At 36.6% G+C, this 19941-nt stretch overlaps 2 protein-coding genes across 5 annotated transcripts in view; one reads left to right on the top strand and one right to left on the bottom strand.

Moving 5' to 3' along the window:
• ZNF385C (zinc finger protein 385C) overlaps positions 1 to 18842 on the top strand; it is a 241667-nt gene extending 222825 nt beyond the window's left edge. The window contains exons 4-9 of the mRNA XM_058182925.1: positions 5057 to 5167; positions 7943 to 8117; positions 8337 to 8675; positions 10854 to 11041; positions 13335 to 13448; positions 14599 to 18842. Coding sequence (XP_058038908.1) covers positions 5057 to 5167; positions 7943 to 8117; positions 8337 to 8675; positions 10854 to 11041; positions 13335 to 13448; positions 14599 to 14820 — 1149 coding nt within the window. The 3' untranslated portion in view covers positions 14821 to 18842. The remainder of the gene's footprint in view (positions 1 to 5056; positions 5168 to 7942; positions 8118 to 8336; positions 8676 to 10853; positions 11042 to 13334; positions 13449 to 14598) is intronic.
• NKIRAS2 (NFKB inhibitor interacting Ras like 2) overlaps positions 1 to 19941 on the bottom strand; it is a 113902-nt gene that overhangs the window by 71288 nt on the left and 22673 nt on the right. For 3 of the 4 annotated variants that reach the window (XM_058182934.1, XM_058182931.1, XM_058182933.1), the window contains exon 4: positions 13024 to 13053. In XM_058182934.1, the coding sequence (XP_058038917.1) occupies positions 13024 to 13053 (30 nt within the window). Of the gene's footprint in view, positions 1 to 10132; positions 10169 to 13023; positions 13054 to 19941 lie in introns of those variants that run through there. The other variant, XM_058182932.1, reaches the window with a different exon arrangement.

The following is a 19941-nucleotide window of genomic DNA, read 5'->3' as shown; positions in this document are numbered from 1 at the left end:
GCGACACCCAGGGGAAGGGCCTTCTCTGTGGGGGCTCCCACCCTCTGGAACGAGCTACCCCCAGGACTTCGTCAGCTTCCAGACCTTCGGACCTTCCGCCGCGAGCTTAAAACATACTTATTTATTTGCGCAGGACTGAGTTAGATTTTAAATTTACGGGTTTTAAATTGGGTTTTATTTTTTATATATTTTTTAGTTATTGGGCTTTTAGAATAAGTTTTTTAATATTGTTTTTATGCTGTATTTATGTGTTTTTAAGTGCCTGTTAACCGCCCTGAGTCCCTCGGGAGATAGGGCGGTATACAAATATGATTAAATAAAATAAATAAATAAATAAAATAATAAAGAATGGGAACGTTATGTTTGAATTTGAGAAAACTGCAGGGACTAATTCAGGCAGTTACCAGAAATCAACACAAACCTGAAGGCACAGGATGCAGGAAGTTTGAGTACAGAATTTGGATTCTGTAAGTACAGATTGTACATTCCTATTGATTAACAACCCATATTTCATTAAACACTCAAATAAGTCTAGAAGAAATTTTGAATTCTGTTGTTAGAAGTCAGCAACCTCTAACAAAATAAGCCATACAGAAAACAGAAAAATATATATTTGCCTAAAGCAAACTTGAAATTATTTGGCAGGTCTTTTTTATGTCTGCTTTTGCATAATGATTAATGACAAAGGGTTTTCTGCAGTGGCTGCATGATTCTGATTGGTTCCCAGAGTAATCTGTCATTAAATTTAAATATTAAAAAAATCCTTATGTACCAAGCCTTTTTAAAGTTAAATGACCAGAATGGTTTTCCTGATAGATTTGTTTTGCTAAGTTTGTTCTACTCTACTTTACTCAGCTTATAAGCAAATGTTTTTAGAAAGTGACAACTGTGTCATAATGTAGAAAAGTAATTAATAATATTAATAAATGATGTTGTTCACAGCCTTAGGATGTTTGGCTATTTGCTGTCGCTATTATGGTAATTATCATCATTTAATATGAAAAATTAAGTCTCTTAAAAGAGAGCTACACTAGAGATTAGTTCTGAATTAACATGCATAGAATTTTACCTTACACACGGGACAACACTTGATTACAAGGTTACATACTTAAAGGTTGATTTTAAAAACAATTGTCTATTAAAAGCAATACTGTACCTATTAGCTATAAATGGAGGCACAAAATAAAAAGGTTGCTTTTCGTAGTAGTAATTATTATTGGTTCTTTGCAAAGTCTGCCAGATGTTTAGATCTTATTTTGCATTTTTATCAATCTATCGAGCCCTTCCAAAGACCTGGGATTGGTAGTTGTGGATGTTTGATGGTGTTAAAGGCATGCTTGCAGGATCTAAGCTGTTTGAGAAAAGCTGCCTTTTGTAACTGGCCAATGGTAATGATGTCAATGTCACTGGTGTTCAAGTGGTGCGCCAGTTGTTTTGGGATTGCACCCGCTGATGCCTATTAATATTGGTACTATTTTCGGTTTCTTTTGCCACAGTCATTCTGTTTCTATTTGCAGGTCTTTTGTATTTTGTTATTTTCTCTAGCTGCTTCTCTTCTATTTTACTCTCTCCAGGTATTGCCATGTAAACTATTTAACTTATTTTATCTTTCTTATCGATAATTGTTAAGTCTGGGGTGTTATGTTGCAGGTGCCTGAAATTTAAAATCCCAGAGCACTTTAGTATCTTCATTTTCTATTATTTTATCTATTTTATGGTCCCACTAGTTCTTGCTTGCAAAGTGGTGTTTCTTGCGGATATTCCAGTGCACCTTTGCATTATTTTGTCATTCTGTTGTTTGTAGTCAGTCTATGCAATCTTCTTGCAGCAGCTAACCAAGTGGTTGACTCTTTCTTCAGCTTCTTTACAAAAGAGCCACTTTATCAGTTCTGGCTTTGCATTTGTTCTCTTGATCTTGTGCAGTCCGAATTAGCACATCTGCCTCTTTTTTCAACTTATCTGCTCTTAGATTGCTTTTTTATATATTGGCCATGTAATATTTTGTCTTTCTATGTCTGTTTTCTGTTCTTCATTTAGTCTTTCTTATAGGCCAGTTTGGTCTCTCCGGTAGTCAGTAAGCCTTCCTGATATACTAGTTTCAGTGCCTCTCCTTCACTACCTATCAGATATTCTTCCAGTGCCTTTTCTTCTTCGTCAACCTTCATACTTGCAACATTCCATAACTACCTATTTTCCTTGGTAAGTAGAGTCTGTCAACGTCGCTGTGAGAATGAAGGGCATGACTTATTGTCATTATTTTTTGGTCTTCATATCCAGAGCTTTTAGTTCTGCTTGAGTCCAATCCACTATCTAATGCCTGGAATTGCCAATGTGTTAATTGTCTTGATGATATTTTCTCCACTAAGTTTGGATATTAAGATCTTCTTCAGTCTCTTGATGTATTCACCTCTAACCTTTTTCTTGACTTCAGTGTACTTGATGTCAGCCTGAAGAAGCCCTAGCTATTTGTAATAATTGTCTTCATTCAGACTTTTGATGTTATTTCTATAAGGCATCTTGATTCCTTCAGTTTTCACTATTTTTCCCATTTAATAGAATAGAATAGAATAGAATAGAATAGAATAGAATAGAATAGAATAGAATAGAATTTTTATTGGCCAAGTGTGATTGGACACACAAGGAATTTGTCTTGGTGCATATGCTCTCAGTGTATATAAAAGAAAAGATACGTTGGTAAAAGATAATGGTAAGCGTGACACATTTGTCTAGTCCAAATTCTATTGCAATACCTTGAGCAGTGTAGAGCAAAAATAGTAGCAATTATTTCAGATGGTGCTCTTCCATACAGCTTCAGATCATCCATGTAAAGAGGTAGGATAGCCTGCCAGATATTTTTATGTTTGATAGCCGTGGTCTGACTTGTTCAGTATGGTTGACAGAGGAATCTGTGCAATGAGAAACAGTAGTGGTGATAGTGAGTCTCTTTGAAAAATTCTCTCTTGATACTGACCTCTCCCAATCTATCAACATTGACCAGCAACCGTATCCATTGTGCCATCGATCTTTGCAGAAAAATTGTGATTTCTACTGATTCCTGTTATTTCTAGATACTTGATTGTTCAGTTTTGTGAAGTGAGTTGAATGCCTTCTTGTAATCAATCCACTCTACATTCAAGTTGGTCAACCTTCTCTTGCAGTTTTCCAGAATCATCTTGTCAATTAAGAATTGGTCCTTTGTTCCTCTTGTGTTTGGGCGGTTTCCCTTTTGTTCAGAAAAGGGACTCATCTTCATGCTTTGGAGGCATGGGCAGGCACTGATTGGACTTTGATTTATCATACCAGGCTTTGTTTTTCAATTTTACACATTGGATGTTGAAAATAATCACAAAAGGAGCAGAATAAACATCCTGATGCTGTTCGGGATATAGTCGATTCATAGAGAAGTTATTCACACAACTTGTCACTTTTATCCAAAAAAAAAATCCACAATACCTTTTTCTCCTTTTGGAGATATTGTGGATATATATTTATACCACCCTTGTGTGCCACATCTTTTCATCAGGTTGATGCTAGAGCAAACTGCTATCAACTGTAGTATAAAAACTTCCTTTCCACTCTTAAAATATCTTAGATTACTCTTCCCTTTCAGTCTCTATCTATCCCCCTTCATGTTTATTGCAAATGAATCAGTAAAAAAATTATAATAATCATGGGAAGGTATCATGATTATTGATTACTTTTTGTTGCCACTTCCATTTCCTTTGGTGATGGAATTTAGAGGTCCAAATAATGATTCCTTTGTCTGTACACTTTGCCTGCTAGACCGATGCACCTGTCTGGGCAACTAAATAGCTTTGCTGAGAAATACGATCACCTTCAAACCTCAATCTCTTTCTAGTCCCATTCTTCTTGATAGCCAGCTCTGGGAAAGATATCTTTCACAATCACAGGGATAAAAGAACAATGCTTATATTATAGATTATAGCTGTGGTCAATTCTATATACATATAGAATTAGGCTATTATTTTTCCTTATCTTTTTCACCTTTGTAGTTCTTACTCCAACCTTTTTTCTCTGTTTACAATTATTGTAAATATTTAAACATGAAAGTTAGGGAAAACCAACAAAAACAAATTTCTTTAAAGCAGAATGTAATAGAAATAGTTTGCAGCAGTGTTCTCTCAATCTGAGTGTTAAACAAGCGTTGGTTCTTTTGACTTGGCCCTTGAGACATCAGGAAATTATTGAAATGTTACTTCCTCAAGCTCTGTTTCCTATCACAGTATAAATTATCTTCCACATCAGCGATTTCTAGAGAAGCACGAGGTTCTTGAGAAGTTTATAGTGTTTTTCCAATTGCGAGACCTATAACGGCTGACACATTTCTATGAAAGCTTGTCCAACAGTGTCTTTCTGCAACAACTTTCAGCTTGTAGAGAAGACTGACACAACATATAGAGAAGAATGGGCCATCTTACTACATTAAAAATAATCGCAGGCCCCAAAGGAATAGCTGACAGCCTGATCAGTTGCTTCACAGCATAACAGCTTCGATGGAACTAGCAGTGTAGAAGGTGTTAAGGAAAGTTTTTCCCCCTTAACCATTACCCCCAGCACACTTCTTTGCCATTTTCAGATGAAGGTGGAGAGGAAGTAACTAGTGTCATTCAGACCAGAGAATGTCCCTGTATAGACACTTGAGCAATTGCATTCCAGTCTCGGGGCTGGGAAAGTCATGGCTAAGAATCCATTAGTTTGTAAGGGCAGGAAAAAAAACACGATTTTGAATCTCAGAGCCAACATACGGGCTTGATTTTTGTGTTCTGCAGCAGAGTCTGCCTTGTATCTATAATATATGACACATCTAGCAGTATCAAATTCTCAAAGGTTCTATTTTTAGCTAGTTCCTGACTAAGGACTGAGGTTTTGGAGGAGCAGAGTTTGACAGATGAGGACATTTCCTCAGCAAACAAGCAAATGTTCTGTTGTGCTATGAAGGCAGTTTTTGAAAGCACAAACACGATTTTTACATGCCTGGCTCTCAGATCACCAGCTAACTTGGCTCCATTTATCTTCACATCCTTCCCCTCTCTAGATGGATCCAGTGCAAAAGGCAGTAATCAACCATACCTTTGGTGTACCCAATCCACTTAAGAAGAAGCAGTTCATCTCTTGTAATATTTGCCATCTGAGATTCAACTCTGCGGTAAGCTACATCCCTGAAACATTAGGACCAAGCAGATAGGAAGGGAAAAGGAAGAGGAGAACTGCGATACAGATAGCTATGTCGAGTTTGCTTATGAATGCACAACAGTTCACATAATGTTTTAGTGTTCAAAGCACCTAATTTAATAATTTGTGAGGAAGGTCATGATTAGCAATGCCTTCCATATTCTATAGTCCTAAGGCTGTTACTGTCTTAAAGCTGAATTTGCAGTAGTCTTTGGCAAAGGTGAGACTTGGCTTGATGTAGGCCTGATTTATGGTTCCTTTAGATTCACAGAGCACAAAACACAGCAAGTCATATTAACAAGTCTCATCAAAGAAAGAACATGCGCTGCAGACAGCGCCATCAAGACATTGTTTAATGCACTATCCAAATCAAGATCTCGTGCTTCTTCCTCTAAGTTTCTTCCTCTAAAAAAATTGCAAGGGGAACAAGTTTGAATCCTAACCGTTGGACTTATTTAATAAACTATGGATAAAGACACTTGGTTTGTTCACCATACTCCCTCATTGAAAAGGCCCACTGTCACAATAAAAAAATAATAATCAGCATGGTATTTTGCTTGCATATAAGCCATAAAATATTGTGTATTGTGTAATGGATGCAAGTTCATTGAATGTCAATTCTTTCATCTCTTTTGAAAAAAAAATAGGTACCATACATTTTTGCAGGAAATAATATTCTCTTGCTGTACTGCCACCTGTATTTATTTCCTTTTTTTTTTTTTTTTTGAGATGGGGGTGTGTGAGAAGAGAATCAGCCTCCTAAGGGCTTGCAAAGGGAAACCATACATTGGTGTTCTCTTTTATTTTGCATTTAATGAAGTCAGGCAGGCAGTTTGTACAGAAAAGTGTTTTATCTGGAAGACTCATTCCATTGGTTTTCAGCCTGTGTGCATTACTTGAATCTGGCCAAAAGAAGGGATTGCAGTACAAAGCCCATATTATCCAGTTGGTGCAGTTCAGCATTGTGCCCAGGATCTCTCTCTCTTTTTTTTATTAAAGCTGTGATCAAAAAAAATTACTAGGCACATTTTATTTCCCCCCCCCATGTTTTTCTAAACCACTATCTAAATTCACTCATCCAATGTAACATAGTTCTGTACAGTACTAAAGGTGGCAGAATTATTTATTTACATAGATTTACTAGAACCAACCAACAGAGTAATGTTCCTTGACTAATACAAAACTTAATGTCATATATTTTCCTGTACTTTCTAAAAAACTATTCAAGATAATTTGATCACTCGTCTGCCCATAGAAATTAATATGCAAGCTAAAAGGCACCCATCATAGGGCCTGTGAAACAGAAGCAACTAAGACTTACCAGGCTTATTTTGGACTAGTTACAGGTAAAGTAACCAAGGAAATATCTAAATGCCAGGAGAACAAAAATATCAAGCGGTGCTTCTTTGTCCCAATAAAAGCCTGTCCATAATCTGAGTTACTAAGTGACCTTCAGCACTACTCCATTTGAACCGTGTGGGCCCTCTAGCAAAGCATTACGTCCTCTGTTTTCATTTTGTACATGTACACACACAAGCGCACATATACCCACACTCCTTCCCCGTCAGGCTCCTGTTTCATCTGATGACTTTCGCTCCCTCTCTGCCTCATGCTGTGCATCCATATAATTCAATTCCTGGCATTGTTCATTGCCTGGCGAAATGGAGATAAGACACGTTGCCCCTGATTAAATGCAGCCCATTTCTTGTTTCAAAAACCGCTTTTGGGCAAAAAAAAAGGAAAGGAAAATTAAAATACGCAGCTTCAGAAAAAATATGCAGTAGGCAGTTTTGCAACACAAAAATAAAATAATATAACTAAATATATTTACCTGAAGTAGAGGGGAAGAGAAGGACATAAATGACAACTATTGTCCCTTCCTGGAATGCAGAGCTAACATGAAGTCTATATTCCCAGGCAGCTATGCCAGTTCTGTATATATGTGTGAGTTTACATTTTGTGCTTTCCTATATCCAGGTCCTTTAGCTTTTCAGAGAAAAGGTTGAATAACTGAAGTATGTGTTAATGTCCTCTGCCTGTTCACTGCTGATAAAATATTTTTTTTAAAAAATATACAAAAGGCTACAATGCATTCCCCGCCCCCCGCCCAAAAGCCTGTGTACTTAGCAGTCAAAGACAGTTTTCCTGATTCTCACTACAATGAATGGCGCTCTGGCAAATTCATGTGAATTTAAGTCCAATCTGAATTGAAATGAGGGTGTTACATTGGTTTGCATAATGGCTAAAGAAAGAAATAGAAGTGTTCAATGTCCAAAAAGGAGAGGTATGGAAAATTCCCTCTTGCTCTGCTTTTCATGTGTTTTTTGTTTTGGTGGGAGATGTTTAGTTAATGCATGAAATCACATTTTTATCCTCACATTCTTAAAAGATCCACTTCACTTGTACACTCGCTGTCTATCACTTGGCCTGCCTATCTATATAGCTTTTTCCAAAGGCTCAGATGGGAGGAAGATGTACACAGAAAGATTATTTCTGTGCTCTTCCTCAATACTGGGAGAGGAAAAAGGAAATGGAGAAAATGGGGGAAATAGCAAGGTAGTTGGAAAAAAAATGTCATCTGCTGCTGCAGCAGGAAGATAACCAGGCTTCAAAGTGCTCTCTACCAACTAGAAAAATGGGCTTTGCAAATCATTTTGCATTATAGTCTCTCTTTGATCTTCCATAATATAGAATGGCCTTAATACTCTTCTCCATCACTCAACACTCCCCTCCCGTTTATCTCTCTCAGAATCAAGCTGAGGCACATTACAGAGGCCACAAGCATGCCCGGAGACTCAAAGCCATTGAAGCAGTGAAAAATAAGCACAAGACAGCTGACAATAGCAGCAGCAGCCAAGAAAAAATGGCTAACTTTGAAGCTGCACTAGATATCAGCAGAGACACCACCACCAACAGCAGCAGAGGTAAGGGGCAAGCTGATCTAGGAAGAGGCATTCTTCTAGGTAGATTTTAGTTTAGGGAAATTTTCATATTTTCCTGTAATTGACCTCTTCTGTTGCGTAGCAGAAGAATAATCTTAGCTGAGATGCCACTATAATGGAAGGAAATGCTAGTTACCTTAAAGACTAGTTAATCTTAAAACCACGATTCGGAGGGAAATAAATGTCTTCCTTTTTTATTAGCACAACCCAGTAGCTTGCTAGGATTGAGCCAACCAATGGCAGAACATTGCAACCTCATGCTGATGTCCCCGACAGAGGAATCACCAGCCAAGATACCTACTGGCGTCCTGTCCCTGGTGTCCCCATCAGTTTCAGAGCCCTTGGAAGTTGCTTCAGATAGTGCAAGTGTGAGACCAGCAGCAGCAGCTGGTATGGAGATGCCAGCAACTGAATCTGGAGGAACCGCCGGCTCAACAGCAGAGGTGGAGAAAGAGGGAAAGAAAATCAAGCAGCACTTGTACTGTCCCACTTGCAAAGTAACAGTTAACTCTGCCTCTCAGTTGGAGGCTCATAATTCTGGTAAGGAGCCTTCACGTGGGTTTTCTCCAGCTACCCCATAAAAGGCCAAGCTAGACGTATAATATATATACCACTGCTGTAAAAGATATGACATCTGGAGCCTATTGCATGTAGCTCATGATAATTCACTTTCAGAGGCATCTGCAGGATGCAAGGCTTTTGGCAAAATGATGAAATCAGAGTCACAATGCAAACTTCACACCTTTTGTACATGCATGCATCATCATGATACATATACAAAAGGGGGAGAACTTGCATCACCATGGTGCAGCACTGTTTTCATTATTTGCCTTCTTGCCCACTCCAATATCTCTGTTCATTTCACCTCCCAAAAGCATTTGTCTAGGTAGAGATACTGGATCAAGGTAGTTCCATTGTAGCAGTAAGAGGGATACGTTACTCCTCTTCCTCAACAGAAAATGTTGAATGCTACCAAAAACACACCATCTTGCCTCATTGATAGACTTTAATAACTGAAGCTGACAAAAACCATAAAGAAAACTTCCCCAATCTGGCATCCTTCAGATCTTCTGGGATTGGAACTCCCAGAATTCTCAATACGTATGGAGGCTGCCATCTAGAGAAGGTAACCTATTAATCTATTTTTATTCCCAACAAACAGATTTTGCTTCAGTTAACTACATTTTGTGCTAAAAGCATACATTTCTGACTTGCAGATTCTTAACCAATACCTAACAATTACTAAATATTTGTTTTGTTCATTAGTGGATGTTTTACTTTAGTATTCTTTCAGCAGACATGATGATAGGCTATCCATAGAATAGAAGAGATACAATAGTATGAAAGCCATGAGAAGCAGGTATGTTGAAACTAGGAGTCATTTACTGCCTGCCAGATTTTTTTTTGTGTACTTTGCCACTTGAGTAAAATGAAATATATTCAAAAGCTTGAGAATTTTATAAATTGCTTTCTGAATCCAAAAATAATTGGACAAATAGGTTTGTTTTCTACTAACGTATTTCTCATCTGCTGATTGCATAATTCTTAAAAAGAACTGGGATTCCAAGTTCTACCTGTATTCTTTTCTATTCTCAAGGAAAGAACAACTGTATTTTTCTATCCTTACATGATGCATTGTAAGATCTCTTTGCATCAAGCCAATTAAAAAGCCAAGAAGCTGTAATATTTTCTTTATTTCTCTCTCTCTCTCTCTCTCTCACACACACACACACACACACATATATATATAAATACACAACCAATTTTTACTTTCTATTTTGCTTAGTAAAAATTTTATTTTTCCCCACCTTCATCATCTTTCAATTATTTCATTGTTTCTATTCTTATCTTCTCTGATCTGACGATTGCTTAACATGGTTGACACTGTAGTTCAATACACTTAGAATACATTAAGCTAAAGTAGATCAGACTAACCTCATGAAGAATGTTAATGAACTTGAAAGCTTACTTGCTGTTAGAAAACTTTAGGATTTTATTCGGTAGTGTTGTTTTCAAATTGTAGAATTTTCTGTCTGTAAAATAATGAACTGCTTTATTTTGACTCTTAATTTTTAAGGCTGTCATTTTGTTATGTCTTACATTTTCAGGCAAAACAAGGAATTACAATGATTAGGATAGTTAAAAATAAAGAAAAATCCATTCATTTGGGATTTGACCTTGCCTTACTTGCTATCTTTATTTTACCTAATAGTAGCAATAATAATAATAATAATAATAATAATAATAATAATAATAATAATAATAATAATAATAATAATAATAATAATAATAATAATAATAATAATAATACGAAGGTGATCCCTACATGGTGTAATTGTCAGAAAGGCAAGATAAGATCATAAAACCTTTTTAAAAAATAGATTATCATAACAGAATACATAACAAACTTATACCACTGTTCTAGCCTGTTGCCTTAACCACTATTGGTCCCCCAAATGGTATATCAAATATAACAATATATTAAGATGCATAAAAAGTGCATTTAACAAAGAAACAAGGATTTATAATATATAACGCAGATCTTGTGTCAGAGACCTGCCCTAGGATTTCCATATAGCCAACTTGATTCTGGCATAATGGAATTGCCCCATCCTATTGATAACTGGCCGTGTCTGCCTCTTAGACCACTTCCTGCTTATCAAGGTGCAAGAAGCAAGTTTCCTTTTTCCCAACTCATCTTCTCTTCCCCACTCCCAGGAGCAAAGCACAAACTGATGCTGGAAGGGCAGACTGTTTTGCCAAGGCGAAGCCGAGGGAAGGTTCTCTCTCGAGTAGGACACAAGCCCAAACGGATTGGCAGCAAGGGCAGCCTCAACATTCAGAACAAGGCCTTCCAATGCCAGGTGTGCGAGATCTTTGTCAACTCTGAGACACAACTCAAACAGGTAAGCAGATCAACCCAAACAGCTCTTCTGATTGTCTGGAGGACTGTAATGAGGGTCACGCTGAATTTTGGATATTTTTGAAGGAAGCATTTTAAGATGGAAAGAAAAGGGGAAATAGAGAATTAATCTTAACACCCTACTTCCACCCCCACATTTCAGCTTAAGCCTTTTATTAAATATCCATTAAGATATTTAATGAAGTTAAGAGATGAAGTTACACTGCAAGCAGAAATTTTACTATTCTGTACTGCGGGCTAAAGCGAAGGTTGCATTAAGACACCTGAAGCATCATTTCAACAGTTCTTGCAAAATAAGCAAAGTCATATCTTAAAGGGCAATCGTGGGGGTAGCGGTGGGGATTATAGGAACATGGAAGGCCAGCTGCTCATGTCTTTCTCTGCCTTAAATTTTGCTGCTCCAAATGTTGTCCTAGAGCTAGACCTAGGCAGTTTTCCACTCTCAGTATATTTGAAGTTTATACAATATTTGTCTTCCAGGATATCCAACACAAATGGCTTTTCCAATGACAAGAGAAAGATCAAAATTAACGTATTGCTTCTTTATAAAATATCTAATTGATTAATTAATTGCAAATACTTTGTGCAACTTGAGTAAAAGTAACGAGAAGGCTAAAAAGCAGCAGCATACCAAGAACAAAAACAACAATACCGAGAACCCTTTATTCCACTGACCCCATTTAATGGACATCAGATGTAATTGGGCAAGATTTCTGTCTGAACAACTTCCTGAAATAACAGACAAATCTTTTCAGTCCAAAGCAGTCCACGCTAAATGTTACATTTACATTACATTTACATTAATTTCATGCCATCATGTTGATTTACCTTATTTGCATAATGATCTGAATATACTAATAGTGGAAATTACATCATTTGCATTTATTTACGTCATTTGTGTAATAACATCATTACCAAATAATGTCATTCACGTCAAAGTGTGTCGTTTGCATAATGACATAATGACACAAATCACCATAAATGATGTAATTTGCAATTTAATCACCATTGAGGAATAATAGACACCCCTCCCCCAGTGGGGAGCTTTTACTGTATTAGTAGCATCTCTAGTAACTACAACTTCATACACACATACCGAATAAATAGCAACTTAACTCTTCAGACACTTTTTAAAAAGTAGCAGCACAAGAACAGAATTTCAAAATAATCAGCAAGAACAGAAAGCATACTGTTAGAGGGGAGCATTTGCACCTTTGTAGAACAGGAAAATATTTGAAGAGGAAACATTTGATTGAGTAAGGAAACATCATAGAAAAGGGCTAGAGACCATTCAAAAGGCTGAATACAGCTGAGAAGTTTCTTTTTTAAAGATAAATACTGCACAAATGCTGATAACAAAGGCAGGAGAACCTCTCGGGCAATCCTCAACATTTGTGCAGGCCAAGCTGATATAAGAATATTTCAAATATCCCAGTTAGTTTTCATTTCAGCCACTCAGATTAGGAAAGAATGCACTCTAGAAATTGACATCCGGGGTGCCATTTTGAATTTTTTTGCCATAAGCAAGAAAATGTAGCAATAAATCACTTTCTGCTAGCCTCTTATTTTGTGCTTTCCTTCTTTAAAGTTTTGTCTTAGTAGTAATAAACAATATAAGGAATACAGATATCATTAAAATTCAAACAGTTAACTGATTTGTTTTACTTTTATTCAGTTTTTGATCTCTGCACAATTATTTTAAAATTCCAATATTTGCTTCCAGCAAGATATAGGCAAATAATGTCTAGATAAACAGAAAAGAAAGGAAGTACAAAATAGGTAGATATTAGAATGTGATTCACTTTAAATTTAAATAGAGTATTTTGAATATGCTCTATTCAATATACGAATAAATATATGAATGAATTTATATATTTATATATATATATATAATTATAATTAATAGTTAATTATCCTGCTCTGCATTTATCTTATTAACAAAAAGATTCAAAGACAGATACATACCCAGTTCTCACCACAAAGACAGAGTGGTATCTATCAGGAGACAAAAGTGTCAGAGCAAATGGTCAAAAATACTAGAGACTTGAGGTCAAAGTGATATCAAAAAGCTTGTCATATTGATCATGTTGATCCAGACTGAAGCAGAACAAATATTTCAGCATAATTGAAGACACGTCTTCTAGTTCCTTCATCAAATAGAAAACACAGAATAGTCTAAAGAACTGTCATTAGAAAGTTTACTAAAGGTAACAAAAGGATATCAAGGTGCTCTTATACATTGATAATGGTGGGAGCTTTTGTTTTTTCATCTACAGCATATGAGCAGTAGACGTCACAAAGACAGGCTTGCAGGGAAGCCACCAAAACCCAAATACAGCCCGTACAGCAAACTGCAGAAGAATACTGCCCTGGCAGTGAGTATTCTCAAGGTATTTGTCACAGAAGGTGCCAGGTAACTCTGTGGTGTATGGAAAATGTGGGGGACAATAAGGAATTTCCCCTGGTGTCTTAATTATTCTTCAAAATCCAGTCACCCACTCAGTGGAGAATTGTGTTTGAACATTAAACTGTCTCATCCTACACAAAATTGCAGACAGTGCTGCTCTCAGCAACATTTGGAAACTAGAGTGAGAGACAACTGCTTGCATGAGAGGAAACAAGAAAGATCAGCGGAACAGATCAGATCAAGAGGTTACAACTCCCAGTATTCCCTTTTCTCTTTATGCATCTTTTTGTAGTGCATAATTAATTTAGCAGAAGTAATTGTAGCAGGACTGTTACAGTAGCTGTAACGTAAGTACTGGGCAAATACATGGATAGATCTACCACGGTTTAGGTATATATGAAAAACCGTCCAGGAGCTGTTGAGCACCAACAAGAGGTGGACTTGCCTTATAATACACCCCCCCTTTTTTTAAAAAACGGAGGGGCTTTATATTCTTAACAGGAAAAACGACTTTAAAGGATAAGGAAAGCTACAGCTGGGGGTGGAGGAAGCTGTTCGCTTATCTAGTTATACCACAGCCTTAGTTTCCTGCACATATATGTGCACACATAAATATACATCAACACCACTACTCTTGGGCCTCTTCGCTGCGGGCAATAGATGGATATTTGAGCTGATTCAATAGGGCAACTTGCTATATTCTTTTAAACTTCATCCTACTCCGAAAGTAAAAGAAATTTTGTAACAATAAAGTAACAAAACGGTACTGCTGTCAGCCAGGGATAGAGAATATATGGTTCTCCAGATGATATGAAAATATAATTCACAGCATCCCTCACCATTCATTGTATTGTTGAAATTTACCGAGCAACATTTGGAAGGCTTCATACCGGCCATTCTTATTTAAAGTATTTGCGTTTATAGTATTCTCAAAGTACTATTAATTCATCTACTTCAGAGCTGAATCAGGCTGTCAAATAGATTTTGTTCCTGAAGCCCCTGGTTTAAATTATTTACTGCAATATTAAAGCAAATCTTCTCTATGTTCCCCTTGTCTTTTGATGCTGCTTTGCTCATGTGCCATGTGTATCTCTTTGTGCTTCTTCCCTGTCCCTCATTCTCACTCTTCACAGTCCAAAGTGGCTCTGCAGAAGCATCTTACGAAGACCTTGGCTGCCCGGTTCCTGCCAAGTCCCCTGGCACCCGCCACTGTGTGTACTTTGCCCAGCCCATTAACTCTCCGACCAGCTGCTGCTACCCTCTTCCAAGCACCCATCTTTGGACCAGCGCTTTTTCGATCTCCCCCAGGCCCTGTGCGAGCAGCTACAGGGCCCATTGTTTTTGCCCCTTACTAGAGAAACCCCAAAGGTTGTTTGGGTGGGGAATTGTAGACCATAGCTGTACAAAGAAAATTGGGGAGGGTGGGTAACTTTACAGGGCTGTATTCTGAACAAAGGAAAAGCCGAATCTTTGAACTGTTTGAAGTGGAACTTCTTTTGTTTGTTTGTTTGTTTGAGATTTCCACTTGTGTCATTAACTAGTTATACTTGGAAATAACTTTCCTATTGTCTGATTCTCCCACAATGCACCAATTTTTCTAACTAGTAGTATACCTAGAAGCACAATCTCACTTATCCAGATGGTTATGTGGTAAAGTCAAAAGTATGCATTCAAAATATCTGTGAACTTAAAAGTATCTGTCATTTTAAAACAGAATTCTATTAATTAGGAATCTATGTAATTGGAATTCCAAAGAGGCTTCTTTTCCAAAATGCATGTTTATGAAAATCAGATTTGCAGTTCCTAATTCAATTTACATTCCCCTTCCCACAATTACAGATTTAAGGAAAATACTGATTGATAAATATGTATTGTTCTCCTTGTAAGTTACTAAGACATCCCTATGTCTCATAAAGGAACTGAAATAGGTTTTTGAATTGAAGGAGAGAAAGGAGAAGAGAATATCTGTTTAAGATATTCTCCCAAGAGAGAGAAAATAAGAAAAGTACTGTGATGTAGGTAGAAAACTGTACGTTGAAGGGTTTTTTTGCTTATATATGGAATAAGAATGGGATTTAAACAAAGAAGGGTATAGAAATAGAATTATTTCAGATCTTAAGTCAGCCTTTCCCAGATGGGTGTCCTTTCAGCTGTATTGACAAGACCCAGAATTTTGAGCCAACCTGAGAATTCTTGTAGTTTCAACATAACCAAAAGGTACCTGGTGAGGAAGATTGTCTGGAGGCCATCTTTATAGATATTATGGTGTGTATTGCCTAAGCTGAAGGAGTGGTAAGACTATGGAACCCTGTAGAAAATGCACAGTAGGGTTCATACATAACTGCCATGTGTCCTTGAATAAGTAGGTTTGAAACTACTTATTTCCCAATTTCTGTTATCATATTCATGGTAGTCCAAAGGAATAAACCACTGCTGGGATCTACTTAAACCTACTGAATGAAGAAGAAAGACTGGAGCCAGGATTTCGATGGTGATGTCATTCATAGAAAGATTAATGTCAGGAATGTCAAAGTAGTAGAGTTCCAGTTTGAGGACACCTGGATTTCATATTTTAGAAGCAAAATCCAAAACATAAAAAGTTACTCTATTAGAAATATGTTACTAAACATTAGTTCCAATATAATGCTTTTGAATTTACTGAATTTATTACAAATATGCATATTGCAATTTTGTGCAAATGAGCTAATATTGCTTACTCTCAGATAATATTGTATGCTGCAGTTTTCTGCAACTTTTTGGTTGACTGAAAAAAAAAGTACCTAGTTCATAAATATCTAGGACTCTAGTAGTGGGTCAGAGATTGCTGCCCTATTTCCCATTGCAATGCATAGGATGTTGCTGTCACAAACCAAATTCCACAAGACTGAAAGTTGGATAAGATGTATACACAACAGCCATTCCCTTCAACAAATGAAGCAAGCCATGGAGAATCTTCCAATATTATTAGTTATTGGATATAGGAGTGTATTTTTTCACTTGCCTAAGTTATGGATATCAGTCAAATACAAAGCATGAACTAAAATCTATTGGTTGAAGCTTTCTTCAGTTTTGCTTGCAGCTGTAACAATCTTAAAATTATTAAGATTATAACAGAAAATAATCTTACGAGAAATAAGGGAATTTTTTCGAGGGCAGTTCTTTAGATTTGGCTCATTTTAGGAGGAGTTGGTGCCTATAGTAATGGGCTGAATTTATCATTACAGTGCTCACTTGTGCAGATCAATCTTGATATTTGAAAAGAGAGAAAGGTTATTTGGAGAGATTTGGCAGAACACTTTTGCTACTCCAGGAAAGAAAAGCAGGGAATTTTATCTTATGTGAGAGACCTCAACTAAGAGGTTTGAACTATAACAACAGGTGATGATTTACCAAATGCAGGAGGGTATTTAACTACTTGTTTAGTAGCTGGTTGGTTGTGTCATCCTGGAATGAATGTTCCCTGTTACTTGGCAGAACATTTCAGACTATCACTTTACTGTGTGCTGATATGTGGCCACAGAAGCAACAGAATAAATACAGGAAAAGGAGAGCAGTTAAAAAATATATATTATACAACCAAATATGAAAGATTAGGTGGCTCAAGCCATTTTGAGCTAACAGTATGAGCAAACTTTGTCGAGAAGTAACTGGCAGATCCAACAGAATATCAGATTCAAGGTCATGAGGTTCCTACCCACTTCTTGTTGCCACGCTTTATCACTTCTGCCATTAATTTAGATCTTTCCTCGTTCCTGTAGTTCTAGATATTTGTATAAGCAAGTCTTCTCTAACTGGCTCTTTTCAGATGTATTAAGCCAAACTGTATGCTGGATGAAAATAGTTTTAAGTCCTGACCTATCTGGGGAGCATCTTGTTGGGAAGGCATGTTTAAGCTAATTGCACCAAATGTTAAATACTCTAGATTGCTTTTCAGGATTCTGTTTACTTTTTTCCTTTGGAACCCTCAGTTCCTTAAAATCAGCCTTAAAGCAAACTCAAAAAGACCATGATTATCACACCAGTCTTATAAACTTTCCAGAGGTATATAGTCTGACAATTATTGAGGTTCCTCAGTGCCAATTCTATTATATCATGTCTCTAATCACTTTAGCAAGACATCATGTGAAGCTAAGTCCCCCCCCCACTTTGATCCAATATTTCAGTAAGTACAAATCTTATAAACCTGTCAACTGAAGTACATCCTAAATACAAAGCTAACCAGTGGCCAGAGAGTATTATTGAAAAGAGCTGAAATAAAACAAGCAATTATTGATGGCCACAACTAAGTGATGAAGCATTCCAATCTATGCAAAATACTAATGGAATGATTGTTATTTGGTTTCCAGGCCTGTGTTATGGTTGTTTTGTATCCAAAAGACAAGGATGAGATCTGTGGCCAAAATCTATACATAAAAAACAAAGGCATTGCTGTCACAGTGATCTTGCCGTTATGAAAAATTCCTTTTCATTGTAGAATACTAACATCCCTTTCTATTTATTAGCTATGGAAATGTGCCAATTGGTTTAGCCTGCTGAAACATAGGTATTGCCATGAGAAGCAGTGTACTACTAACTGCCTAAAAAGTGGGAGATTTTTAGTGCCAGGATTACAGAGTTGAAGAGGTCTGTCCGAGAACAAGAAGATTGTCTGTCAGTCTATTTGCAATGCAGCCTAGTTACTTTAAATTATGTGACAATAGACACAAAAATATTTGTTTTTGATTTAACATTTATAGTTATGGGAGGTGCACTTGAAACCATCAATACTGTGTTTAAGGCAAATACTTTCCCAAGTGTGAGTGCGGAATAATAACTACTTGTAGGAGTAAAAATGGTTGTTGTCTGAATAACAATGATCTCAATGAACCCATGATCTCATCAAAGCATACAACTTGCAAGTCAGCTTTGCAAGTATGTCTATAAGAATGAGGAGAGCAAAGGGTGAAACAAATATGTGATATTTCAGGGAGAGAAATTCTGATAGATTCATGAGGGAAAGTGCAAGATGGTCTAATGTCCAAAGATTCAGCTTAATATAATGTATATCTTTTCTTGCAAAGTTGGATTCATTCTTTAAAAGTGATTGCTTTCTTTATCTGTAGAAAATTGTCATAAAACTATTTATGCTTTTTGGTGATTTTGTATTGAACAGTAACTGTTTCCTAAGGCAGTTACGTTCTGGAGGAAAACATGCAAACCCACTCAGAATTTAACTAACACCCACATAAAATTGCTGTATATTCACCAAACCTCTGTTCCAGCTGCTCTTAAAGCTACTTCCTAAGCGCTGTACTTTCCAATCTGAAACACTCAGTTTGTAGCTGAAGGAAATTTTGCTAGATTGCACTAATTTGTTTAGCTTGCTCATTTCAATATAGGTTTTGCAAATATGGTGGCAGTTTCATTTCGGGGGACATGGTTATGTTACTGTATAATTCCAGCAGTTTTCTGCAAGTAGGCTGGTGATAGAAAAACAACACTTGGCAAATAATATTTGACAAGAGGAAAAAAGAGGCAGAAATGGGAATAGGAACAGCTATAGAGAACACAAGGTTTACCAGATGTCATTGTCTAATCATCATCCACTTAACATTTCTCTCCCTTGGCTTTTCTCAAGCATGAAATAGAATCTTTCTTTTGCTTTTAATCTCAGCATCTCAGGATTCCACAACAGCTGCCCAGATGACTCCCCAATAATCCTGAAAGTATCTGAAAATATTGGGAGTGGTTCTTTTGATTTAGCCAGATCTTCAAATGGAAAACTATTGCCATAGTTAGCTAGTTCTATCTTTTTCAGGTTCTAGTAAGATTTACAGCACAATCCTGTGCATGCTTTCCAAGATTCATGTTATATTAAGTTCAGTGCAGCTTCAGATTCCGTAATTTTTGTTTAGGATTACAGCCTTGACAAATGCTGGCTTAAATTACATCAGGAAAAGTGGATGTGGTAGATTAAACATTATAGGAATTTGCAAGGAAATCTATGGTTGAATCAGAAAATTGAATCAAACCAAGTATAGAGGACTATAATGCTTATGATAGATTCATTTCAGGGTTCTTGCAAATGTTCTCCGTTGTTTAATGTTAGTCTGCTTCAATTTCCCTCAAGTCTCTGTGCTGCTTTATACCAGGCATATTTTCATAATGCAAGTAATTAAAAGAATAGAAAATGTATAATTCTTTTTTAAAGTGCCTTATTCAATTGGGCAGATTTTAAAAAATGATTGGAAAAACAATGTGCTTCCCGCTAATTCTTGTATCTTGTGTATCATCTATACAAATTTATGCATATTTAGCTAATAAGAGTCTGTAGCAATATTAGAGATGACCTTATAACAGAAAATATTTGTCTTGTTCTGCATGAAATGCATTGTGACTAGGTTACTATCTCAGCTGCTACTGCTAATATTATTCTATCTGTATAATCAGTTGGAAATATTTATTTTACTGGGCTTATAGGTCATTTTAATTACTAT

Source organism: Ahaetulla prasina, chromosome 4 (assembly GCF_028640845.1).
Source record: "Ahaetulla prasina isolate Xishuangbanna chromosome 4, ASM2864084v1, whole genome shotgun sequence".
Lineage (NCBI taxonomy): Eukaryota > Metazoa > Chordata > Lepidosauria > Squamata > Colubridae > Ahaetulla > Ahaetulla prasina.
Note: the sequence above shows the minus strand (reverse complement) of the source record. Positions and strands in the feature narration are given on the sequence as shown.